Genomic DNA, 27,250 nt, shown 5'->3' on the forward strand with positions numbered 1-27,250 from the left:
AAATAGGATACGTCCAACCTTTTATGTGTAAAAATCCTATTATCTCAGTGGCTGTAATTACAACCGGTGGCCACCAAGTGACGCCAAAACACAACGTTAGATACCTTTATTTATATAAGACACTTGTACAGTCTATCATATATTTATTACATGTTTCAATATTTATGGTGCCGCTCAAAATAGGATTAGTCTAACGTGTAAAAATCCTATATCTTGGTTTTTGTAGCTAAAAACATGACTTATGTTCTTTGATGTCATCACTTTTCCGCCACAAATACAATATTTAAATTTTTTTAATGTCACGTAAAAGATTTCTACTAAATAAGACAATTTAATCGTCAAACTCTGCATATGTATACACATCTTTAGAAAGTAATAATCATGTAACCAACATGAGAGCTTTTCTTTGGCGCAAGCAATGAAAAGAAAGACTGGATTGTCCTCGGCCTCGCTTTTGTTCAACGTGGAATATAGTTTGAGAAGAATTTTTCCCGTCCTCCAATCGTTCGGTCTTTTCCGGAACTTTCTGGTCTGTCGGGTCTTGACTGTCAGCGTTCACAGAAGCTCAAGACAAAGCGGCTTCAAAGTCGTAACGAGACAAAGTCCAAGCGGTTCTCATTCTGGTCCACCTCGTCCCTGGTCCACCTCGTCCCTGGTCCACCTCGTCATCTGTGAGGACAAGAAGACATTTGAACGGAATCCTTCTTAAATTGCCTCGGTTTTTGTACGCCCCACTTTTCACCGCTTCTGACTGCAACAAAAACATGGACTTACTGTAGTTACTTGGCGCCATCTTAGAGGTATGTTAGCTCTTCCCCTATTAGCATGCTAACATTTTATGCAAGCAATTTAGCTAATTTTGTACATTTTTAACGTAATAATCATGAATTCTGTAACTTGGCGCCATCTTAGGGGTATGTTAGCTCTTCCCCTATTAGCATGCTAACATTTTATGCAAGCAATTTAGCTAATTTTGTACATTTTTAACGTAATAATCATGAATTCTGTAACTTGGCGCCATCTTAGGGGTATGTTAGCTCTTCCCCTGTTAGCATGCTAATGGTTTATGCAAGCAATTTAGCTAATTTTGTACATTTTTAACGTAATAATCATGAATTCTGTAACTTGGCGCCATCTTAGGGGTATGTTAGCTCTTCCCCTGTTAGCATGCTAATGGTTTATGCAAGCAATTTAGCAAATTTTGTACATTTTTAACGTAATAATCATGAATTCTGTAACTTGGCGCCATCTTAGAGGTATGTTAGCTCTTCCCCTGTTAGCATGCTAATGGTTTATGCAAGCAATTTAGCAAATTTTGTATTTTTTAACCAAATAATCATGAATTCCGTTACTTGGCGCCATCTTAGAAGTATGTTAGCTCTTACCCTATTAGCATGCTAACGTTTTATGCAAGCAATTTAGCTAATTTTGTACTTTTTAACCTAATATTCATGTATTCAATTACTTGGCGCCATCTTAGAAGTTTGTTAGCTCTTCCCCTATTAGCATGCTAACGTTTTATGCAAGCAATTTAGCTAATTTTGTACTTTTTAACGTAATAATCATGAATTCCGTAACTTGGCGCCATCTTAGGGGTATGTTAGCTCTTCCCCTGTTAGCATGCTAATGGTTTATGCAAGCAATTTAGCTAATTTTGTACTTTTTAACCTAATAATCATGAATTCCATTACTTGGCGCCATCTTAGAAGTTTGTTAGCTCTTCCCCTGTTAGCATGCATGTTTTATACAAGAAATTTAGCTAATTATCAATCAATCAATCAATCTTTATTTATATAGCCCTAAATCACAAGTGTCTCAAAGGGCTGCACAAGCCACAACGACATCCTCGGTACAAAGCCCACATATTCGTTTGTTAGCTCTTCCCTTATTAGCATGCTAACGTTTTATGCAAGCAATTTAGCCAATTATGTCATTTTTAACGTAATAATCATGGATTCCGTTACTTAACGCCATCTTAGAGGTATGTTAGCTCTTCCCCTGTTAGCATGCTAACGTTTTATGCAAGAAATTTAGCTAATTTTGTCATTTTTACGTAATAATCATGAATTCCGTTACTTGGCGCCATCTTAGAGGTATGTTAGCTCGTCCTCTGTTAGCATGCTAACGTTTTATGCAAGAAATTTAGCTAAATTTCGTCATTTCTAATGTAATTATCATGGATTCCGTTACTTAACGCCATTTTAGAGGTATGTTAGCTCTTCCCCTGTTAGCATGCTAATGTTTTATGCAAGAAATTTAGCTAATTTAGTACTTTTTAACCTAATAATCATTAATTCCGTTATCTGGCGCCATCTTAGAGGTATGTTAGGTCTTCCCCTGTTAGCATGCTAAAGTTTTATGCAAGCAATTTAGCTAATTTTTTTAATTTTAACGTAAGAATCATGAATTCTGTGACTTGGTGCCATCTTAGAGGTATGTTAGCTCTTCCCCTGTTAGCATGCTAATGTTTTATGCAAGAAATTTAGCTAATTTTGTAAATATTAACGTAATAATCATAAATTCCGTTACTTGGCGCCATCTTAGAGGTATGTTAGCTCTTCCCCTATTAGCATGCTAATGTTTTATGCAAGCAATTTAGCTAATTTTGTCATTTTTTAAGTAATAATCATGAATTCTGTGACTTAACGCCATCTTAGAAGTATGCTAGCTCTTCCCCTATTAGCATACAAACGTTTTATGCAAGAAACTTAGCTAATTTTGTACTTTTGAACGTATTAATCATGAATTCCGTTACCTGGCGCCATCTTAGAGGTATGTTAGCTCTTCTTCTGTTAGCATGCTAATGTTTTATGCATGCAATTTAGCAAATTTTGTATTTTTTAACCTAATAATCATGAATTCCGTGACTTGGCGCCATCTTAGAAGTATGTTAGCTCTTACCCTATGAGCATGCTAACGTTTTATGCAAGCAATTTAGCTAATTTTGTACTTTTTAACCTAATATTCATGTATTCCATTACTTGGCGCCATCTTAGAAGTTTGTTAGCTCTTCCCCTATTAGCATGCTAACGTTTTATACAAGAAATGTAGCTAATTTTGTACTTTTTAACGTAATAATCATGAATTCTGTTTCTTGGCGCCATCTTAGAAGTATGTTAGCTCTTACCCTGTTAGCATGCTAACGTTTTATGCAAGAAATTTAGCTAATTTTGTCATTTTTAACGTAATAATCATGAATTCCGTGACTTAACGCCATCTTAGAGGTATGTTAGCTCTTCCCTAATTAGCATGCTAACGTTTTATGCAAGAAATTTAGCTAATTTTGTACTTTTTAACCTAATAATCATTAATTCCGTTACTTGGCGCCATCTTAGAGGTATGTTAGCTCTTCCCCTATTAGCATGCTAACATTTTATGCAAGCAATTTAGCTAATTTTGTACATTTTAACGTAATAATCATGAATTCCGTGACTTGGCGCCATCTTAGAGGTATGTTAGCTCTTCCCCTGTTAGCATGCTAACGTTTTATGCAAGCAATTTAGCTCATTTTGTCATTTTTTACGTAATAATCATGAATTCTGTGACTTGGCGCCATCTTAGAAGTATGTTAGCTCTTCCCCTATTAGCATACAAACGTTTTATGCAAGAAACTTAGCTAATTTTGTACTTTTGAACCTAATAATCATGAATTCCGTGACTTGGCGCCATCTTAGAAGTATGTTAGCTCTTACCCTATGAGCATGCTAACGTTTTATGCAAGCAATTTAGCTAATTTTGTACTTTTTAACCTAATATTCATGTATTCCATTACTTGGCGCCATCTTAGAAGTTTGTTAGCTCTTCCCCTATTAGCATGCTAACGTTTTATACAAGAAATGTAGCTAATTTTGTACTTTTTAACGTAATAATCATGAATTCTGTTTCTTGGCGCCATCTTAGAAGTATGTTAGCTCTTACCCTGTTAGCATGCTAACGTTTTATGCAAGAAATTTAGCTAATTTTGTCATTTTTAACGTAATAATCATGAATTCCGTGACTTAACGCCATCTTAGAGGTATGTTAGCTCTTCCCTAATTAGCATGCTAACGTTTTATGCAAGAAATTTAGCTAATTTTGTACTTTTTAACCTAATAATCATTAATTCCGTTACTTGGCGCCATCTTAGAGGTATGTTAGCTCTTCCCCTATTAGCATGCTAACATTTTATGCAAGCAATTTAGCTAATTTTGTACATTTTAACGTAATAATCATGAATTCCGTGACTTGGCGCCATCTTAGAGGTATGTTAGCTCTTCCCCTGTTAGCATGCTAACGTTTTATGCAAGCAATTTAGCTCATTTTGTCATTTTTTACGTAATAATCATGAATTCTGTGACTTGGCGCCATCTTAGAAGTATGTTAGCTCTTCCCCTATTAGCATACAAACGTTTTATGCAAGAAACTTAGCTAATTTTGTACTTTTGAACCTAATAATCATGAATTCCGTGACTTGGCGCCATCTTAGAAGTATGTTAGCTCTTACCCTATGAGCATGCTAACGTTTTATGCAAGCAATTTAGCTAATTTTGTACTTTTTAACCTAATATTCATGTATTCCATTACTTGGCGCCATCTTAGAAGTTTGTTAGCTCTTCCCCTATTAGCATGCTAACGTTTTATACAAGAAATGTAGCTAATTTTGTACTTTTTAACGTAATAATCATGAATTCTGTTTCTTGGCGCCATCTTAGAAGTATGTTAGCTCTTACCCTGTTAGCATGCTAACGTTTTATGCAAGAAATTTAGCTAATTTTGTCATTTTTAACGTAATAATCATGAATTCCGTGACTTAACGCCATCTTAGAGGTATGTTAGCTCTTCCCTAATTAGCATGCTAACGTTTTATGCAAGAAATGTAGCTAATTTTGTACTTTTTAACCTAATAATCATTAATTCCGTTACCTGGCGCCATCTTAGAGGTATGTTAGCTCTTCCCCTATTAGCATGCTAACATTTTATGCAAGCAATTTAGCTAATTTTGTACATTTTAACGTAATAATCATGAATTCCGTGACTTGGCGCCATCTTAGAGGTATGTTAGCTCTTCCCCTGTTAGCATGCTAACGTTTTATGCAAGCAATTTAGCTCCTTTTGTCATTTTTTACGTAATAATCATGAATTCTGTGACTTGGCGCCATCTTAGAAGTATGTTAGCTCTTCCCCTATTAGCATACAAACGTTTTATGCAAGAAACTTAGCTAATTTTGTACTTTTGAACGTATTAATCATGAATTCCGTTACCTGGTGCCATCCTAGAGGTATGTTAGCTCTTCGCTTATTAGCATGCTAATGTTTTATGCAAGAAATTTAGCTAATTTAGTACTTTTTAACCTAATAATCATTAATTCCGTTACCTGGCGCCATCTTAGAGGTATGTTAGCTCTTCTTCTGTTAGCATGCTAATGTTTTATGCAAGCAATTTAGCTAATTTTGTACTTTTTAATGTAATAATCATGAATTCCGTAACTTGGCGCCATCTTAGAAGTATGTTAGCTCTTCCCCTGTTAGCATGCTAAGGTTTTATGCAAGCAATTTAGCTAATTTTGTCATTTTTAACGTAATAATCATGAATTCCGTTACTTGGCGCCATCTTAGAAGTATGTTAGCTCTTCCCCTACTAGCATGCTAACGTTTTATGCAAGCAATTTAGCTAATTTTGTACATTTTAACGTAATAATCATGAATTCCGTGACTTGGCACCATCTTAGAGGTATGTTAGCGCTTCCCCTGTTAGCATGCTAATGTTTTATGCAAGCAATTTAGCTAATTTTGTCATTTTTTACGTAATAATCATGAATTCTGTGACTTAACGCCATCTTAGAAGTATGTTAGCTCTTCCCCTATTAGCATACAAACGTTTTATGCAAGAAACTTAGCTAATTTTGTACTTTTGAACGTATTAATCATGAATTCCGTTACCTGGCGCCATCTTAGAGGTATGTTAGCTCTTCCCTTATTAGCATGCTAATGTTTTATTCAAGCAATTTAGCTAATTTTGTACTTTTTAATGTAATAATCATGAATTCCGTAACTTGGCGCCATCTTAGAGGTATGTTAGCTCTTTTCCTGTTAGCATGCTAAGGTTTTATGCAAGCAATTTAGCTAATTTTGTCATTTTTAACGTAATAATCATGAATTCCGTTACTTGGCGCCATCTTAGAAGTATGTTAGCTCTTCCCCTATTAGCATGCTAACGTTTTATGCAAGCAATTTAGCTAATTTTGTACATTTTAACGTAATAATCATGAATTCCGTGACTTGGCGCCATCTTAGAGGTATGTTAGCTCTTCCCCTGTTAGCATGCTAATGTTTTATATAAGCAATTTAGCTAATTTTGTCATTTTGTACGTAATAATCATGAATTCTGTGACTTGGCGCCATCTTAGAAGTATGTTAGCTCTTACCCTGTTAGCATGCTAACGTTTTATGCAAGAAATTTAGCTAATTTTGTCATTTCTAATGTAATTATCATGGATTCCGTTACTTAACGCCATCTTAGAGGTATGTTAGCTCTTCCCCTATTAGCATGCAAACGTTTTATGCAAGAAATTTAGCTAATTTTGTACTTTTGAACGTATTAATCATGAATTCCGTTACCTGGTGCCATCCTAGAGGTATGTTAGCTCTTCCCTTATTAGCATGGTAACGTTTTATGCAAGAAATTTAGCTAAGTTTGTACTTTTTAACCTAATAATCATTAATTCCGTTACCTGGCGCCATCTTAGAGGTATGTTAGCTCTTCTTCTGTTAGCATGCTAATGTTTTATGCAAGCAATTTAGCTAATTTTGTACTTTTTAACGTAATAATCATAAATTCCGTAACTTGGCGCCATCTTAGAGGTATGTTAGCTCTTCCCCTGTTAGCATGCTAATGTTTTATGCAAGCAATTTAGCAAATTTTGTATTTTTTAACCTAATAATCATGAATTCCGTGACTTGGCGCCATCTTAGAGGTATGTTAGCTCTTACCCTATTAGCATGCTAACGTTTTATGCAAGAAATTTAGCTAATTTCGTACTTTTTAACGTAATAATCATGAATTCTGTTTCTTGGCGCCATCTTAGAGGTATGTTAGCTCTTCCCCTGTTAGCATGCTAATGTTTTATACAAGCGATTTAGCTAATTTTGTCATTTTTTACGTAATAATCATGAATTCCGTGACTTGGCGCCATCTTAAAAGTATGTTAGCTCTTCCCGTTAGCATGCTAACGTTTTATACATGAAATGTAGCTAATTTTGTCATTTCTAATGTAATTATCATGGATTCCGTTACTTGGCGCCATCTTAGAGGTATGTTGGCTCTTCCCTTATTAGCATGCTAACGTTTTATGCAAGAAATTTAGCTAATTTTGTACTTTTTAACCTAATAATCATTAATTCCGTGACCTGGCGCCATCTTAGACGTATGTTAGCTCTTCTTCTGTTAGCATGCTAACGTTTTATGCAAGCAATTTAGCTAATTTTGTACTTTTTAACGTAATAATCATGAATTCCGTAACTTGGCGCCATCTTAGGGGTATGTTAGCTCTTCCCCTGTTAGCATACTAACATTTTATGCAAGCAATTTAGCTAATTTTGTACTTTTTAACTTATTATTCATGTATTCTGTGACTTGGCGCCATCTTAGAAGTTTGTTAGCTCGTCCCCTGTGCAAATCATAAAAGTGCTCAGCTTTTATGATTCTTCAAAATAAAAGACTTCCTTTGCAGTTCCACCCCTACTTTTTAACGTGGACAAAGGTCGTGATGGACGTCAGCTCTCAGTGCGCGCTGCCGTTAAGATGGCCGCCTTCGTAGTGCAGCTGGCACAGGATCATGTTGTTCTTCAGGAAGAAGCGATCTCCCACACAAAATCTGCGGCACAGATACGGAACAATGTTCAGATCCCAGGGATCTCACTGCCTCGGCTAACTGCTGCGCTAATCTTACCTCTGGCGACACAGCTGGCAGGCGAAGCAGTCTAAATGGTAGACGTTGTCCCGCGCCCTCATCACCATCTCGAAGGCCGGGATTAACTTCCTGCAGGCGGCGCAGTTTCCCGTCACTCCAAACAGCCTGCGGACGACAACATCAATTCAAAGGGGAAACAACGACGTATCATGAGAGCGGAGCGCCGCCATTGTTCAATGGGCTACAACTTTTGAAACTACACTTCAACCCATAACAACTTTACTACAAATTAAAATAAATTGCAATTTTACAAGATTAAAGTGGCAATTTTTGAAATTTGATCAAAAAAAGTTTTAGGAGAAAAGACTTCTCAAGTATTCGAGGGAATGTATTCAAAGAAATCTGAGAAAAGACAGACATTTTTGGAGAAATAAACTTTTAAAATAAAACGTTGGTGGTGAACACATCATTTTTACGATATGACAAAAAAAAAATCAAAATTTTATGAGAAATTATTGAACATTTCCGTGATATTTTGTATGGGAGAACTTGCGGTTTTTACAGAAAATACTTTTGGAAGGACGAAAAAAAGGAAAAAGCTCAAATTTTTTTGAAGGAAGAAAAAGAGATTTCATGCAAAATTGTGTCGTTTTGCGGAGAAAAAAGTAGGGTATTACGGGGAGAAAAACATTTATTTACCAAAGAAATGTTTAATTTAACTTTTATAAAATTGTTATATTCCCTGAGACAAAAAGTTTTTCTCCTACAAGAACAATGAGAAAATGCTGCAATTTTATCAGAAAAAAAGTCAGAGTTGCAACTTTACAATAAAAAAAAAAAAAGTTGTAGGCCTACTTCTACCAGAAAAAAGTCACAGGGAAAAAAAGTTGTACTTATTTGAGAAAAAAATAATTGTTGATTTTGTTATGTTGTGAACAAACATCTCATTTTTACAAGACAAAAAGTTGTACTCCTACGAGAACAAGAAATCATTTTTTATGACAAACTGCAGCAATTTAGCAAACAAAAAGTCGGAATATTACGATAAAAAATGTGATCTTTTACAAGACATTATTGCAATTTTACAATATGAAAGTCGCAAAAATATGAGAAAAACTTGCGATGTTGACGATAATAAATAGATTCTTTTTTTTTTTTTTACAAAAAAGTCATACAAAAAAATTCTGGGGTTCAGATTTTTACGAGACAAAAGTCTGCGATTTTTTTTTTTTTTAAGTAATAAATACAGTTTGGTGAGAAACAAGTCAATTTACAATATTACAGAAAAAAATCTGCATATTATAAGAAATGACTGATAATCACCGAGATGAAACTTGTAATGTTTTCAAACTTGTAGTTTTTAAATTACAAAAGAAAATCTACAAAAAATGCAATTTTTACAAGAAAAATGTATTTTTAGAGAGAAAAAAACATTTTACTAGAAAATGATGCAATTTTTTTTAAAAAAGGTCAAAAAACTACTTTAATTCCGTAAGATGAAAGCTAAAAAAGTTGCAACTTTACAAGAAAAAAAAGTTGAAGGCCTACTTATACGAGAAAAAAGTCACAGGGAAAAAAAGTTGTATTTATTTGAGAAAAAAATTATTGTTTATATTGTTATATTGTAAAAAATAATAATAATCATTTTTACAAGACAAAAAGTTGTACTACTATGAGAACAAGTAAGAATTTTGAATGACAAACAAAAAAAAAGTCAGAATATTACGAAAAACATTTGAACTTTTACAAGACATTATTGCAATTTCACAATATGAAAGTCACAAAAATATGAGAAAAACTTGCAATGTTGAAGATAATAAATAGATAACTTTTTTTTTTTAGAAAAAAGTCATAATACAAAAAAAATCTGGGGTTCAGATTTTTACGAGACAAAAGTCTGCGATTTTTTTTTTTTAAAAAGGTCAAAAACCTACTTTAATTCCGTAAGATGAAAGCCAAAAAAGTTGCAAAGTTGAAGGCCTACTTATACGAGAAAAAAGTCACAGGGAAAAAAAGTTGTATTTATTTGAGAAAAAAATAATTGTTTATATTGTTATATTGTAAAAAATAACAATAATCATTTTTACAAGACAAAAAGTTGTACTACTATGAGAACAAGTAAGAATTTTGAATGACAAACAAAAAAAAAAGTTGGAATATTACATATATACATATATTTCACAATATGAAAGTCAAAAAAATGCAAGAAAAACTTGCTATGTTGAAGATAATAAAAATATTTTTTAATGAGGGTTCTGGGGTTCGGATTTTTACGAGAGAAAATACTGCGATTTTTGGAGAAAAAACTTTGATATAAGTAATAATTAATTAGAAGTTTCTGAGAAACAAGTAATTTTACAATATTACAGAAAAAAATCTGAATTTTAGGAGAAATTACTGATAATCACTACTTGTCATTTTGTCAGTTTTTAAATGAGAAAACCTCTACAAAAAATGCACTTTTTATGAGAAAAAAGTATTTTTACAGAAAAAAAAAAAAATTATTAGAAAATGCTGCAATTTTCTGATTTTTTTTTCCGATAAATTACTTTAAGCCAAAAAAAAGTTGCAGCTTTACAAGAAAAAAAGTTGTAGGCCTACTTCTATGAGAAAAAAGTCAGCAAAAAATGTGTTTTAGTACAAAAAATGTCACAATTTTACAGGGGAAAAAAAGTTCTAATTAATTGAGAAAAAACTAATTGTTTCCATGAGAAAATGCTGCAATTTCACGATTGTTTTTTCATTAAATTATTTTAATTCTATAAAGAGTAAAGCTGTAAAAGTCACAGCTTTACAAGAACATTTTTGTAGTGAAGTGAAGTGAATTATATTTATATAGCGCTTTTTCTCTAGTGACTCAAAGCGTAGGCCTACTTCTACGAGAAAAAAGTTGCAATTGTCAAAGATAAAAATTATTAAGAAAAGTCACGATTTTACAAGAAAAAAATGTACTCTTGTCATTTAGAAGGAAAAAAGTCAAAATGTTACAAAAAAATCTGAAATTTTACAATATAAAAGTTGTATTAGGAACATTTCAGTTTCAGTGTAGCATAGCTTAGAATATGTTAAGATAGTCTTGTTCCTGACCCCGGGATGCAGAGATGGCAGGCGAAGTGCAGGTAAACAAGGTACAGTAAATAAGCAAACCTGTCATGACAAAATTAATTTTATAATTTAAAATTTTCAATTTGACAGGAAAAAAAGCAATACAATTGTGAGGAGAAAAGTTGCAGAAGATGAAAATGGTTACAAATTGTAATCAAGTAGTCATTTCACCAGATTGTAATCACTGTAGAATGACCCGCAAGCAGTTTTTAGTCTTTTTTTATGTTTTTGTTTATTATGTTTTATTATGTTCCATTAAAAACCTCGTGCAGCTTTGGTCTCCTGATGGAGGACGTCATCGAGCGGGCCGCCAACAAAAGCCGGCCCTAATGACCACCGTGTTCGGATCTAACGAGCGAGCACCTGGTGGGTTCTTTCCTTCTCTCCTTAACGAGCGCGATGCTAATTCTCCGCTAATGGCCCAATTAAAAGGAATCACATGCTTCTAATCCCGCTCTTCAAAGAGGAAAACAGGAGGCCATGGAGCCCATGGACCTGTCAGGAGGGCTTTGGTGCGCTAATGAGAGACTTAGCCGCCAGCAAATCCATGTGGGTCGTACACCGGGCTCGCCGACCAGGAGTTCTGCAGCTGACTACTGCGGATACCTTCTTACTTACCACCATGTCACGTCTTTAGAAAACACCGGTTTTCTTCCTCAGACGTTCAAAGTCTTTGGTTTGAAGAGTTCTTTGGCAGGAAGTGGAATTGGCAGACTACTTTTACTGGAATAGTCGGCCACGATACCACAACAGATAAAAGTTTGTGTACTGCGGTGATTAAAAGGTTTGATCCACATCCAGGTTTTCTTCAAGGATGTTAAAAAATGATAACATTGTTAATAAAAAACCTAATTACATTTAAAGTAACATACTTTAGCATTTTAGCGGAGGATGACTGCTAATTAAAACTGACCTAGCTTAGTCCAAAACAAACTCGACTATATTGTCTCTTTTATAGCTTTTGTATTCACTAATGATTCACAAAAAAAATAATCTTTAGTAGCTCCCCAGACTTGAAGCTAACTGGCTAACTCGTGTGTAGCTAATTAAGTACGTACTTTTTGTTTAGACATAGCACTTTTCACTCACAAAGTGCTTCACATGGTTAAAATAACACAAATTATGCTAAGCTAACTACTGACCAGAAAGACAACACACAGTTTAATTTATTCGTAGTCATCATTGCTAGCTTGTTTAGCTAACAGCTAGCTAACATTTAGCAATCAAAAATTTGATCCACATTCAGGTTTTCTTCAAGGAAAAATCATAACATTGCTTATAAAGAACCTAATTAAATTGAAAGTAACATACTTTAGCATTTTAGCAGAGGATGACCGCTAATTAAAGCTAACCTAGCTTGGTCAAAAAAAACTTGACTATATTGTGTTGTTTTGCCGCTCTTTTATAGCTTTTGTATTCCCTAATGATTCGCAAAAAATAACCTTTAGTAGCTAGTCAGACTTGAAGCTAACTGGCTAACTAGTGTGTAGCTAATGAAGTACAGATTTTTGATTTACATAGCACTTTTCACTCACACAGTGCTTCACATGGTTAAAATAACACTAATTATGCTAAGCTAACTACTGACCAGGAAGACAACACACAGTTTAATTTATTCAGTCATCATTGCTAGCTTGTTTAGCTAACAGCTAGCTAACATTTAGCATTAACATTGTTTATCCACGTTCAGGTTTTCCTCAAGGATGTTAAAAAATGATAAAATTGCTTATAAAGAACCTAATTAAATTTAAAGTAACATACTATATAGCATTTTAGCGGAGGGTGACTGCTAATTAAAGCTAACCGAGCTTAGTCCAAAATAAACTCTACTATATTGTGTTGTTTTGCTGCTCTTTTATAGCTTTTGTATTCCCTAAAGATTTGCAAACGATAACCTTTAGTAGCTAGCCAGACTTGAAGCTAACTGGCTAACTAGTGTGTAGCTAATTAAGTACGTATTTTTTGTTTACATAGTACTTTTCACTCACAAAGTGCTTCTCATGGTTAAAATAACACTAATTATGCTAAGCTAACTACTGACCAGGAAGACAACACACAGTTTAATTTATGCATAGTCATCATTGCTAGCTAACATTTAGCATTAAAATATTTGATCCACATTCAGGTTTTCCTCAAGGATGTTAAAAAATGATAACATTGCATATAAAGAACCTAATTAAAATAAAGTAACGTACTTTAGCATTTTAGCTGAGGATGACTGCCAAGTAAAGCTAACCTAGCTTAGTCCAAAAAAACTTGACTATATTATCTTGTTTTGCCGCTCTTTTATAGCTTTTATATTCCTAATGATTCACAAAAAATAACATTTAGTAGCTAGCCAGATTTGAAGCTAACTGGCTAACTAGTGTGTAGCTAGTTAATTAAGTGTTTTGTTTACATAGCACTTTTCACAGAGAGAGCTTCACATGGTTAAAATAACACTAATCACGCCAAACTAACTACTGACCAGAAAGACAACACACAGTTTAATTTATTCGTAGTCATCATTGCTAGCTTGTTGAGCTAACAGCTAGCTAACATTTAGCATTACAATATTTGATCCACATTCAGGTTTTCCTCAAGGATGTTAAAAAATGATAACATTGCATATAAAGAACCTAATTAAAATAAAGTAACGTACTTTTGCATTTTAGCTGAGGATGACTGCCAAGTAAAGCTAACCTAGCTTAGTCCAAAAAAACTTGACTATATTATGTTGTTTTGCCGCTCTTTTATAGCTTTTATATTCCCTAATGATTCACAAAAAATAACATTTAGTAGCTCCCCAGACTTGAAGCTAACTGGCTAACTAGTGTGTAGCTAATTAAGTACGTCCTTTTTGTTTACGTAGTAATTTTCACAGAGAGCTCACAAAGTGCTTCACATGGTTAAAATAACACAAATTATGCTAAGCTAACTACTGACCAGGAAGACAACACAGTTTAATTTATTCGTAGTCATCATTGCTAGCTTGTTTAGCTAACAGCTAGCTAACATTTAGTATTAAAAAATGTGATCCACGTTCAGGTTTCCCTCAAGGATGTTAAAAAATGATAAAATTGGTTATAAAGAACCTAATTAAATGTAAAATAACATACTTCAGCATTTTAGCGGAGGATGACCGCTAATTAAAGCTAACCTAGCTTAGACCAAAATAACTCAACTATTTTGTGTTCTTTTGACGCTCTTTTGTATTCCATAATGATTAACAAAAAATAACCTTTAGTAGCTAGTCAGACTTGAAGCTAACTGGCTAACTAGTGTGTGGCTAATTAAGTACGTATTTTTTGTTTACATAGCACTTTTCACTCACAAAGTGCTTCACATGGTTAAAATAACACAAATTACGCTAAGCTAACTACTGACCAGAAAGACAACACAGTTTAATGTATTCGCAATCATCATTGCTAGCTTGTTTAGCTAACAGCTAGCTAACATTTAGCATTAAAAAATTTGATCCACACTCAGGTTTCCCTCAAGGATGTTGAAAAATGATAACATTGCATATAAAAAACCTAATTACATTTAAAGTAACGTACTTCAGCATTTTAGCGGAGGATGACTGCCAATTAAAGCTAACCTAGCTTAGTCCAAAATAACTCAACTATATTGTGTTGTTTTGCCGCTCTTTCATAGCTTTTGTATCCCCTAAAGATTTACAAAAAATAACCTTTAGTAGCTAGTCTTGAAGCTAACTAGTGTGTAGCTAATTAAGTACGTATTTTTGCTAACATTTAGTATTAAAAAATGTTATCCACGTTCAGGTTTCCCTCAGGGATGTTAAAAAATGATAAAATTGGTTATAAAGAACCTAATTAAATGTAAAATAACATACTTTAGCATTTTAGCGGAAGATGACCGCTAATTAAAGCTAACCTATCTTAGACCAAAATAACTCAACTATTTTGTGTTGTTTTGATGCTCTTTTATAGCTTTTGTATTCACTAATGATTCACAAAAAAATTATCTTCAGTAGCTAGCCAGGCTTGAAGCTAACTGGCTAACTAGTGTGTAGCTAATTAAGTATGTATTTTTTGTTTACAGAGCACAAAAAGTGCTTCACATGGTTAAAATAACACTAATTATGCTAAGCTAGCTACTGACCAGAAAGACAACACAAAGTAACGTACTTTAGCATTTTAGCTGAGGATGACTGCCAATTAAAGCTAACCTAGCTTAGTCCAAAAAAACTTGACTATATTGTGTTGTTTTGCCGCTCTTTTATTGCTTTTGTATTCCCTAATGATTCGCAAAAAATAACCTTTAGTAGCTAGCCAGATTTGAAGCTAACTGGCTAACTAGTGTGTAGCTAGTTAATGAAGTGTTTTGTGTACATAGCACTTTTCACAGAGAGAGCTCTCAAAGTGCTTCACATGGTTAAAATCCCACTAAATACGCCAAACTAACTGACCAAAAAGACAACACACGGTTTGATTCATTCGCAGTCATAATTGTTTGCTCGATTAGCTAACATTTAGCTAAAGTTGTGCCAGTATAATGTTGGATATACCCAGAGGTGTGGACTCGAGTCACATGACTTGGACTCGAGTCAGACTCGAGTCATGAATTTGATGACTTTAGACTCGACTTGACAAAATGTAAAGAGACTTGCAACTCGACTTAGACTTTAACATCAATGACTTGTGACTTCACTTGGACTTGAGCCTTTTGACTTGACATGACTTGACATGACTTGCCACTTTCTCCAAAATCCAAAGCTTAAAACGTTATTTGGGAGCGCTCCGTATTTTTCATTTTCTTCGTCTGTCTATCAGCGTGTTATTCCTGTCAGCTGGTGTGCTGTCAGTACAACAGCCAATCAAATTAGAACTACGTTGTTTTCATCACACAGCATTCATCCAATCAAATTGCAGGACAACCAATGAACAAGAGTTGGTCCAACAACGTGCCAGTGATAAACAATTATGTTAAAGTTGGTTTCGTTCGGGTATAAAAACTACGACTTGGTCAACAAAAAACGAATTGCCGTATGCAAATCACGCAGTTCGAATATTACAGACGGAGACGCAACAACTTCCAACTTCGTTCGACATTTGAAGTTGCACAAAGAAGGGTAAGTTTTGAATGTAAGATAACGTTTATTGGCTAAGTAACGTGACTTTTATTTGCTGTGTAGTTAAATCAGTGAGGCTGCAAGTTCACTGCTAATGTTATAACCATAGACATCTTATAAGTAGACGCAGCATCGAGCGCTACTGCCTACTGGCGCAGACGAGGCGCGGGGCCGCCATCTTGGAGTGGTGATCCGCTCCACTCAGTGCAATTCATTTGGCAGGAGCAATGAACTGTCAGCGCATTTAATTCATTTTACCTCACTGAATACCACTGATTTTCACGCGCTTTTTTGTCATACGTGTGTAACAGACACATGTTTTGGCGTGTTTTATTATTCATAGTTTGCTTAACAGTAATATAATATTCTTATACGCTATAAGTGACCAGACATCCGAGACATCAAAACTGGGAATATAATCCCAGGGAAGGGGAAAAAAAACGGTAAGCTATTTTTAAATTGAAGAAACAATATGATTAGGTTATATATACATATGCGTGTATCCTACATAAACAATGTATGAATACATTAGATATCTATATATCTTAGGGACCTATAGACTGTATCTCTGTTGCTTCAGCAGCAGAGAGTTTATTCTGTCTTGACACTTTGTATTGATATTTTCTATTACATTCTTCCCTTAAATGATAATGTTTGCAGTGATTGTTTTATATGTATTATTTTATGTAAGTCGCTTTGGATAAAAGCATCTGCCAAATACTTAAACATATATAAACACCTGAAAGTCTTCATATCAGCTAAAACCACCAATCTGTTTCACTGGATTCAGAATAAAACCAAATTCTGTTTAACCCAACAATGTTAGTATTTGAATATTGTTACTTGAAGACTGATTCCTGGTTACAATTATACTGTTAAGAAAGTATTGTCTTATACTTTGCCTAAAATGAGAATGCATCATAATCAGTAGTGGCTGGTGAATTTTGTTTTAGGTGGGGCTGAAAGTTTGTAAACCAAACCCCTGTAGGGGCGTCATCCTCCCCCAGAAGATTTCTTTGTGATTTTCACATACAAATATTGAAGATCTTTGATCCTTCTCAACTCTGTGGTAATATTATTTTCATAAAATACAACCAATAGTACGTTAATGTTAAATCTTACTTGTGAAAAGTAATCCCCCGATTCCTATTTTCAACAGTCCGCTCATTTGAGCAGGAAAACGCTGAACACCATCTTTGTTTTCTACCTTTCAACTGTCAGTTTAGGCTGCTCGCCAGCTCCTCATCAGCACTTCAAGATGGCGGGCAAATTGCTCACGTCACAGCAACCAATGCTGCGTCTACTTATAAGATGTCTATGGTTATAACGTCATTGCAAACACGGCAATCTGTTGCGTCCACTGCAGTTTGCTACCTTATTCATACTTTTTGTCAAGTGATTTTTTTTTTAAGCAGGGTTTCATGAGGTACCTATACATAACGTTACGTTAGTCAATGTATCACACACAGTAACATTACGTTAGTCAATGTATCACACACAGTAACGTAACGTTAGTCAATGTATCACACACAGTAACATTACGTTAGTCAATGTATCACACACAGTAACATTACGTTAGTCAATGTATCACACACAGTAACGTAACGTTAGACGGCAGTCAGCAGCACCGCATATTTTAGCCACCTACAAAAAGACAAACATAGTCAAATAAAGGTCAGTTAAAATGTATACTATATTAAGAATATGTGTACATATTGCATAGGGTCCTGACATCTAAAAAGTACAACTCTGTTCATTGTTATGTTCATATATTTGTTATGTTTTTCATGTGTACGCACACATAAACACACATACAGTATGAGATGAGATCAATGAGATAAGGTAAGAACAGGATAGAAACTGCTGTGGAACTAGTTACAATGCAATATGCCATGGAAATACAATGTTAACACTTTTGTGCAAATAAGTACAGTTGCACTTGTTTTTTTCAAATGTGTTTATTCTGTAAAGGAATGAGTTACATGTTTAAAATGACTGGTTAATAGTGCTATTTTGAAGTGCAATGTCAGCACTATCTTTTTCCCTGCAATTTCAAATGCACTTGTTTTAATAAATAAATACAGCGTTTTAAAAGCATACACAATCTGTGTAAATATATTAGTCTGTGGTTAAATGACTTGAAAGGACTCGAAACTCAAAATGCAGGACTTGGGACTTGACTTGAGACTTTCCAGTCTTGACTTTGGACTTGACTCGGACTTGCCCTGTCTTGACTCGGGACTTGACTCGAGACTTGAGGGTAAAGACTTGAGACTTACTTGTGACTTGCAAAGCAATGACTTGGTCCCACCTCTGGATATACCACAGATGACATTTATCACGTTTGTGTCTGAAATAATACTAAATTACTAATCATTCATATCAAAGACGTGTATGTTATATCACAGTTTGTGCTAAACTCAAGTTGAAACATCTGTTTGCTTAAAGTACCACAAATTAAAGATTGCCTGAAATTTATACCGTGACATATAAATTACAGCCTCTTGCTATAACGATATATATCACGATACATTGTTTGGCTTCTAAATGATAATAAAACCATTTCAAATGTTAGCATGCTAACAGTTAGCATGTGTCACATACCAAGTTATATGACTCCAAGGTGTACGGTGGCAAACTTGGCATTAAAACGTTAGCATGCTAATGTTAGCATGTAAAATTTGGCTGCTGACATATGAAGTAACACATTGTGTCAATTCCAATTGTGTATTGTAGTGATTAGAAGGTTGGATTCACATTCAGGTTCTCCTCAATGATGTTAAAAAGTGATAATATCGCTTATAATGATCTAAAGTCATGTACTTTAGCATTTTACCTAAGGATCGCTGCTAATTAAAGCTAGCTTAGTCGAAATCAAACTCAACTATGTTGTGTTGTTTTGCCGCTCTTTTATAGCTTTCTGATCATTGACAAAAAAAATACTTTTAGTATCTATTCTGACTTTAGGCTAACTGATGTTTAGCTAAGTAAGTAAGTCATTTTTATTTATATCGCACTTCTCACAACGAGTAACACTAATTACGCTAAGCTAACTACTGACCAAGATAACAACACACTGTTTGATTGATCGTTAGTCATAATTGTTAGCGTGTTTAACTAGCAGTCAGCCTACTTTTAGCTAACGTTGTGCCCGTTTTATTTTCTCAAAACTGTTATTAATCTACTTGTTAATGTACTGTTAATATTTGCTTACTTTCTGTTGTATCTACACCTCTGTAAATCATAAGAAACATTTATTCTTCTTTTGTTTGGATACTTCACATTCATTTTGGGTGATACTAAAAATGTGGATATTGAGCCAATACCAAGTAATCACGGTCAGTATCGGTCTTACCGACATTTCACATTTTTAACATCATTTAATTACATATTTAATAACAATTATAATCACACAAGATGTCAGAGCAACAATATCATTTAAATATTGAAATTATGTTCTTATTCACTTTAATTACGTTGAATATTTTGAGCAAAATAAAGTCAATTGTGCAAAATAATTCAAAACATTTGGTGTTGACTTTTAAAGTCCTCGTGTACTCAGGGACTTATTTCCTGAGTTTGTAAAGGATAAGAAAAATGACCCAAAAAAAAGGATTTAGTGCTAATAAAATAAAATAAAACAATCCAACCACTGTAGTATCGACTGTACTTTGTATCCTTACTGTCGATATTTGTATCGATCCACCCACCTCTGTTTACAGTCAAGAGCTCTAGCTTAGCGGCTAGCATGGCTTCTTATGGCGTGTAGTATAGCATGTTCAGTAGGACTGTTATAGGCACAAAGTTCAAAAGCCGGCATCAGTGATGGTATGGGGGTGTATTAGTGCCCAAAGCATGGGTGACTTACACATCTGTGAAGGCACCATTAATGCTGAAAGGTACATACAGGTTTTGGAGCAACATATGTTGCCATCCAAGCAATGTTACCAAGGACGCCCCTGCTTATTTCAGCAAGACAATGCCAAGCCACTATAAAGCCACAACAGCGTGGCTTCATAGTAAAAGAGTGTGGGTACTAGACTGGCCTGCCTGTAGTCCAGACCTGTCTCCCATTGAAAATGTGTGGCGCATTATGAAGCCTAAAATACCACAACGGAGACCCCCGGACTGTTGAACAACTTAAGCTGGACATCAAGCAAGAATGGGAAAGAATTCCACCTGAGAAGCTTAAAAAATGTGTCTCCTCAGTTCCCAAACGTTTACTGAGTGTTGTTAAAAGGAAAGGCCATGTAACACAGTGGTAAAAATGCCCCTGTGCCAACGTTTTTGCAATGTGTTGCCGCCATTAAATCCTAAGTTAATGATTATTTGAAAAAAAAAAATGAAGTTTCTCAGTTGGAACATTAAATTTATTGTCTTTGCAGTCTATTCAATTGATTATAAGTTGAAAAGGATTTGCAAATCATTGTACTCTTTTTATTTACAAATTACACAACCTGACAACGTCACTGGTTTTGTATATATTATATTGTAGTCATATATATATATATATATATATATATATATACATTTTTTTTTCAATCGATTTTTCAAATTTATGAATCAGTTTAGAATCGGTATGAATAACAATTCAGATGTGAATTTATCTGTCGTTGGCTTTTCAAATTTGCATCAACATGCATTATCGTGACAACACAATTATATTAAAAGCTATCATTGGCCAAATTGATATCATTTATGTAATTAATATCGGGCAACCCTTCAAGCAGAGCTAATTTATTTTCTTGAAAATAACTAAAATGGTTCCATTTAATGAATATCTTACTAGCACTATTACCGGTACTAGTTTTTAGCTTCTCATAGCAATTTTAAAGGGAACATTATCACAATTTCAGAATGGTTAAAACCATTAAAAATCAGTTCCCAGTGGCTTATTTTATTTTTCGAAGTTTTTTAAAAATTTTACCCATCACGCAATATCCCTAAAAAAAGCTTCAAAGTGCCTGATTTTAACCATCGTTATATACACCCGTCCATTTTCCTGTGACGTCACATAGTGAAGCCAACACAAACAAACATGGCGGAAAGAACAGCAAGCTATAGCGACATTAGCTCGGATTCAGACTGGGATTTCAGCGGCTTAAGCGATTCAACAGATTACGCATGTATTGAAACGGATGGTTGTAGTGTGGAGGCAGGTAGCGAAAACGAAATTGAAGAAGAAACTGAAGCTATTGAGCCATATCGGTTTGAACCGTATGCAAGCGAAACCGACGAAAACGACACGACAGCCAGCGACACGGGAGAAAGCGAGGACGAATTCGGCGATCGCCTTCTAACCAACGATTGGTATGTGTTTGTTTGGCATTAAAGGAAACTAACAACTATGAACTAGGTTTACAGCATATGAAATACATTTGGCAAAAACATGCACTTTGAGAGTGCAGACGGCCCAATTTTCATCAATTAATATATTCTGTAGACATACCCTCATTCGCTCTCTTTTCCTGAAAGCTGATCTGTCCAGTTTTGGAGTTGATGTCAGCAGGCCAGGGAAGCTAGGCTCGATAGGGGGTTTAGCTCGCTCGTCTGCGGGAACAAACTGCCGCCATTGCTTGCCGTGCTACCGAGGTCCTTTGTCCCTGAATTGCTCACACACTCCGGCAGATTCAATGGGGGTCTGGCGGCAGATTTCTTTGACTTTATCGTTGGAAATGCAGGATATCCACACATTCTTGCCATCTCTGTCGTAGCATAGCTTTCGTCGGTAAAGTGTGCGGAACAAACGTCCAATTTCTTGCCACTTTCGCATCTTTGGGCCACTGGTGCAACTTGAATCCGTCCCTGTTCGTGTTGTTACACCCTCCGACAACACACCGACGAGGCATGATGTCTCCAAGGTACGGAAAACAGTCGAAAAAACTGAAAATAACAGAGCTGATTTGACTCGGTGTTTGAGAAAATGGCGGATTGCTTCCCGATGTGACGCCACGTTGTGACGTCATCGCTCCGTGACCGAATATTAGAAAGGCGTTTAATTCGCCAAAATTCACCCATTTAGAGTTCGGAAATCGGTTAAAAAAATATATGGTCTTTTTTCTGCAACATCAAGGTATATATTGACGCTTACATAGGTCTGGTGATAATGTTCCCCTTTAAGGCTGCATCATTTTCCTAGCTTGTTATTCATTGCTAGTAAAAATAGTTGTTTTGATCCCCAGTATCATTCCTGATGCCCCCCCACTGGTACCTGAGGTAGTCCCGGCGGCACAGGATGAGGTTGGCCCGGGTGTAGAGGCTGGAGCCCACCCGGCCCAGGCGGCAGTCGCAGCAGGCACACTTCAGACAGTCCTCGTGCCAGAAGCGGTCCAAGGCCTGCAGCATGAAGCGGTCCCGGATCCTCCCGTTGCAGCCGGCGCAGCCTCGCACCTTCTCTCTGGACTGGAGGGACACCAGGGACACGCCTGGGAAGGACCAGGGGGGCGTGAGAGGCAAGAGACTTACGGTTTGAGCATCTTTTCAATTTCCTGAATGATACATATGCCTCCAGCTAGGTGGCAGCACTGCTCTTATTAATCACTGGCAATGACTGCAATGATTTACCATTGCAGTCAGGGGGGCGTGAGACAACAATATGCAAGTATATGTAAGTATATGATAAGGAGTCGGGGGCGTGAGAAAACAATACACAAGTATACTTAAGTATATACGGTGTCACGGGGTGTGAGAAAACATTACACAAATATATGTAAGTTTAGGATGAGGTGTCGGGGGGCGTGAGAAAACAATACACAAATATACTAAGTATATACGGTGTCAGGGGGTCGTGAGAAAAAAATACACAAATATATTTAAGTATACGATAAGCTGTCGGGGGCGTGAGAAACCAATACACAAATATATGTAAGTATATGATAACGTGTCGGAGGCGTGACAAAACAATTCACAAATGTATTTAATTAAACAATACGGTGTCAGCGGGGCGTTAGAAAACAATACATAAGTATACTTAAGTATATACGGTGTCAGAGGGGCGTGAGAAAAAAATACACAAATATATGTAAGTATATGATAACGTGTCGGGGCGTGAGAAAACAATACACAAATATATTTAAGTAAACGATATGGTGTCAGCGGGGCGTGAGAAAACAATACACAAATATACTTAAGTATATACGGTGTCAGGGGGGGCGTGAGAAAACATTATACAAATATATGTAAGTATATGATCATGTTTAGGGGGCGTGAGAAAACACAAATACTGTAAATATAGTATACGATAATGTGACAGGGGGCGTGAGAAAACAATACACTATTATATGTAAGTATACGATAAGGTGTTGGGAGCATGAGAAAACAACACAGAAATATATGTAAGTATACGATAAAGGGTCAGGGGCGTGAGAAAGCAATACACAAATATATGTAAGTATACGATAAGGTGTCGGGCGCATGAGAAAACAATACACTAGTATATGTAAGTATACGATAAGGTGTCGGGCGCATGAGAAAACAATACACTAGTATATGTAAGTATACGATAAGGTGTCAGCGGGGCGTGAGAAAACAATACACAAATATATGTAAGTATACGATAGCGTGTCGGGGCGTGAGAAAACAATACACAAATATATGTAAGTATACAACAAGGTGTCGCGGGGGCGTGAGAAAACAATACACTAGTATGTGTAAGTATACGATAAGGTGTCAGGCGGACGTGAGAAAACAATACACAAGTTTATGTAAGTATATTGTAAACAATACATAAATATACATAAGTATACGATAAGGTGTCGGGGGAGCATGAGAAAACAATACATAAGTATACGATTAGGTTTTAGAGGCGGGCGTCAGAAAACAATACACAAGTATACATAAGTATATGATAAGGTGTCAGTGGGACATGAAAAAACAATACACAAGTACATAAGGTTTTGGGGGCGTCAGAAAACAAAATGAGTATATGTAAGTATATGATAAAGTGTCAAGGGGGGGCGTGAGAAAACAATACACATGAGCAGATCGCGTAAAAAAAAATATTTTTCACAATAAAATTACTTTCAGTAAAAGTCCAAATATCCAGCACATTAAATATTTTCCAGAATGACACTAAAGAAGCAGCAGCTTATGTATGACATAGAGCAATTAAGTGCGAAGATGTCATAATAAAACGTATTTTTCACAATAAAATGACTTTCAAAATAAAAGTCCAAATATCAAGCACATTAAATCTTTTTAAGAATGAAGCTGAAAAAGCAGCAGCTGACTTATGACGTGCTGAGATGGCCTAATTAAACATATTTTTTAGAATAAAATGACTTTCAGAATAAAAGTCCAAATAACCAGTGCATTAAACCTTTTTAGAATGAAGCTGAAAAAGCAGCAGCTGACGTATGACGTGGAGCAAGTAAGTGCGCAGATGGCGTACTAAAAGTCTCTTTCACAATAAGATGACTTTAAAAATAAAAGTCCAAATATCCAGCATATTAAGTCTTTTTTAGAATGAAGCCGAAAAAGCCGCAACCGACGTATGACGCAGAGCAAGTACGTGCGTGATGGTGTAATTAGACATATTTTTTAGAACGAAATGACTTTCAGAATAAAAGCCCAAATATTTAGCACATTAAATATTTTTCAAAATGAAGCTGAAAAACCAGCAGCTGATGTATGATGGGCAGCAAGTAAGTGCAGCGATCACCTAAAATATATATATATATATATATATATATATATATATGTCTTAATAAGGTTATCCAAAAAATAGTGCTCGATACCGTAGTAGAGCGCAATATATGTATGTGTGGGAAAAAAATCACAGGACTATTTCATCTCTACAGGCCTGTTTCATGAGGGGGGGTTCCCTCAATCATCAGGAGATTTCTCCTGATGATTGAGGGAACCCCCCCTCATGAAACAGGCCTGTAGAGATGAAATAGTCCTGTGATTTTTTTCCCACACATACATATATATATATATATATATATATTTTTTTTTTTCACAATAAAATTATTTTCAGAATAAAAATACTAACATCCAGCACATTCAATCTTCTTCAGAATGCTGGATAAGCAGCCGCTGACATCTGACGCACAGCAAGTAAGTGTGGAGATGACGTAACAAAAGTCTCTTTCACAATAAAAATTACTTTCAGAATAAAAGTCCAAATATCCAGCACATTAAATATTTTTCAGAATGAAACTGAAAAAGCGGCGGCTGACATATGACGCACAGCAAGTAAGTGTGGAGAGATGGCGTAATTCAAACATATTTTTCACAATAAAATGACTTTCAGGGAAAAAAAAGTCCAAATATCCAGCACATTAAACCTTTTTAGAATGAAGCTCAAAAAGCAGCAGAGCAAGTAAGCGCGGAGATGGCGTAGTAAAAATCTATTTCACAATAAAATTACTTTCAAAATAAAAGTCCAAACATCCAGCACATTAAATCTTTTTTAGAATGAAGTTTAAAAAGCAGCAGCTGACGCAAGTAAATGCGGAGTTCGCCTAAAAAAAAATAAAAAAAAGTATTTTTAACAATAAAATCACTTTCAGAATTAAAAAACCTTTTCCATGCATTTCCTGACATGTATTTTGAAGCCCGAGGTCTGGCATGAAATCTTCAACGACGTCGTCATTTTCCCCAGAAACGACGGACGAGCCCCGACTTGCAGGGCTGCCTTCCAAAGCACACGCCGTGAAATGAGGCTTTTATCACGCAACAGGTTTGACTGACGGGTTGAGTTTGAGGCAGGAAACAGAAAGGTTAGGTTGAAAAGTCCTTTTTAGCGTGAGCAGGAAGAGGCGAGAAGTTGTGTACTCACTCTCCTCCTTGTCCAGCACCATCCTTCACTCCCAACTCGTCCCCTTCCTCTCTGCGAGCACTCAGGCCGAAGAGAGAAATGTCCTCCTGGTCTGGAGCGAACGAGACACGCGTCCACTTGGTTATCACCTCCGTTTGTTTGCGGGAGAGACCCCCTGACCGCCCCCAGGCCAGCCCCTAGCAGCCCCCCCCCCTCAAATGTTGTCTTATCTGAGCTGATGTCAGAGCACAAGCATTCATGCATGTGTGCAGGCTGCTTTGTGCTGCATCCTTCCTCCACCCCCCCCCTCTCTCTCTCTCTCTCGCTCGCTCTCCCTCTCTGCTAATTATATGAAGTCATTACACTCAGCTCTGATAGTAACCCCCCCCCAACCCCAGCCCCAGCCCCTCCCAATCAATTATTCAATATGCAGTCACACACGCGGCCTGAGGTGTTTTACAATGAGCTTATTCAACTCCAAGGACACCAATTATCTCCAGGGCGCCCTCCAGTCGACGCCGCCTTTCCAGATGCTCTTTGTGCACAACCACATCTATGTGCACGTACACGTGCACATTTGGGAAAATAAGTATTTTGCCCGTCCCCCTGCCCCCTTACAAAGATATCAACAGTATGGAACTTTTACACTTTGTTTCTTTTCTAACTATTTAAATATTGTACTCTTTTGTTGAAATATTTTTTTATTTTATTTGTAAATTTTTCAAAATATTTTTTAGTTAGTTTTTTATTTATTATTTTTAGATGCTATTTTATTTTTATTTTTGTATTTAATTGTCTTTATTAATTGATTTATTTTAATTTTTTGTTAATTTACTTACATTTTTTTACTTTTATTTCTATTTTTGTATTCTTTTGTTTATGTTTTTATTTTATTATTTTTAAATCCTTTTTTGTTTTTGTTTTTTAATGTGTTTATATTTTATTAAATTGTTTTTATTTTTGTTTCAATTGAAATGTGTTACTTTTTTGTTGTTTACATTTTTTATCTTATTTTTTATTTTTCTTATTTTAAGATCTTATTTTATCTTAATTTTTTATTTCATTGTGGTTATTTATTTATTTATTTATTTTTTATTTTATCAAAACATTTTACTCTTAGCGTATCAGAAGCTTGTATTTTTCTTTTGGCTTGTTCAAAGGAACAAAGACAAACACGTCGACATGTTTTCTTTTCACGTCTCCTTTCACGTTTTATTTATTTGTTTCTTTTTATTTTCCAAATCGTATTATTTTTTAAATCCTTTTAGTTCTTAGTTTTTAATACTTTTTTAAAATTGTATTAAATTGTTTTTATTTTGCTTTTAATTTAAATGTGTTACTTTTTTGTTAATTACATTTTAAACACATTTTTATTTTTTCATTTTTTTAAATTTCTAGATTCTATTTAATTTTGTATTTTTT

General features: G+C 35.3%; 1 protein-coding gene across 1 annotated transcript; it reads right to left on the reverse strand.

The window, feature by feature from the left end:
* On the reverse strand, positions 1-25,995 carry LOC133572095 (rhombotin-1-like). The gene is made up of 5 exons (XM_061924790.2): positions 25,850-25,995; positions 22,280-22,493; positions 7,929-8,054; positions 7,722-7,853; positions 1-669 (listed from the first exon to the last, which is right to left on the reverse strand). Exons 1-4 carry the CDS (start codon positions 25,869-25,871, stop codon positions 7,760-7,762), a joined length of 456 nt encoding a protein of 151 aa, XP_061780774.1. The 5' UTR covers positions 25,872-25,995; the 3' UTR covers positions 1-669; positions 7,722-7,759.
* Between the last annotated feature and the right edge of the window lie 1,255 nt (positions 25,996-27,250).

Source organism: Nerophis lumbriciformis, linkage group LG29, assembly GCF_033978685.3.
Source record: "Nerophis lumbriciformis linkage group LG29, RoL_Nlum_v2.1, whole genome shotgun sequence".
Taxonomy (NCBI): domain Eukaryota; kingdom Metazoa; phylum Chordata; class Actinopteri; order Syngnathiformes; family Syngnathidae; genus Nerophis; species Nerophis lumbriciformis.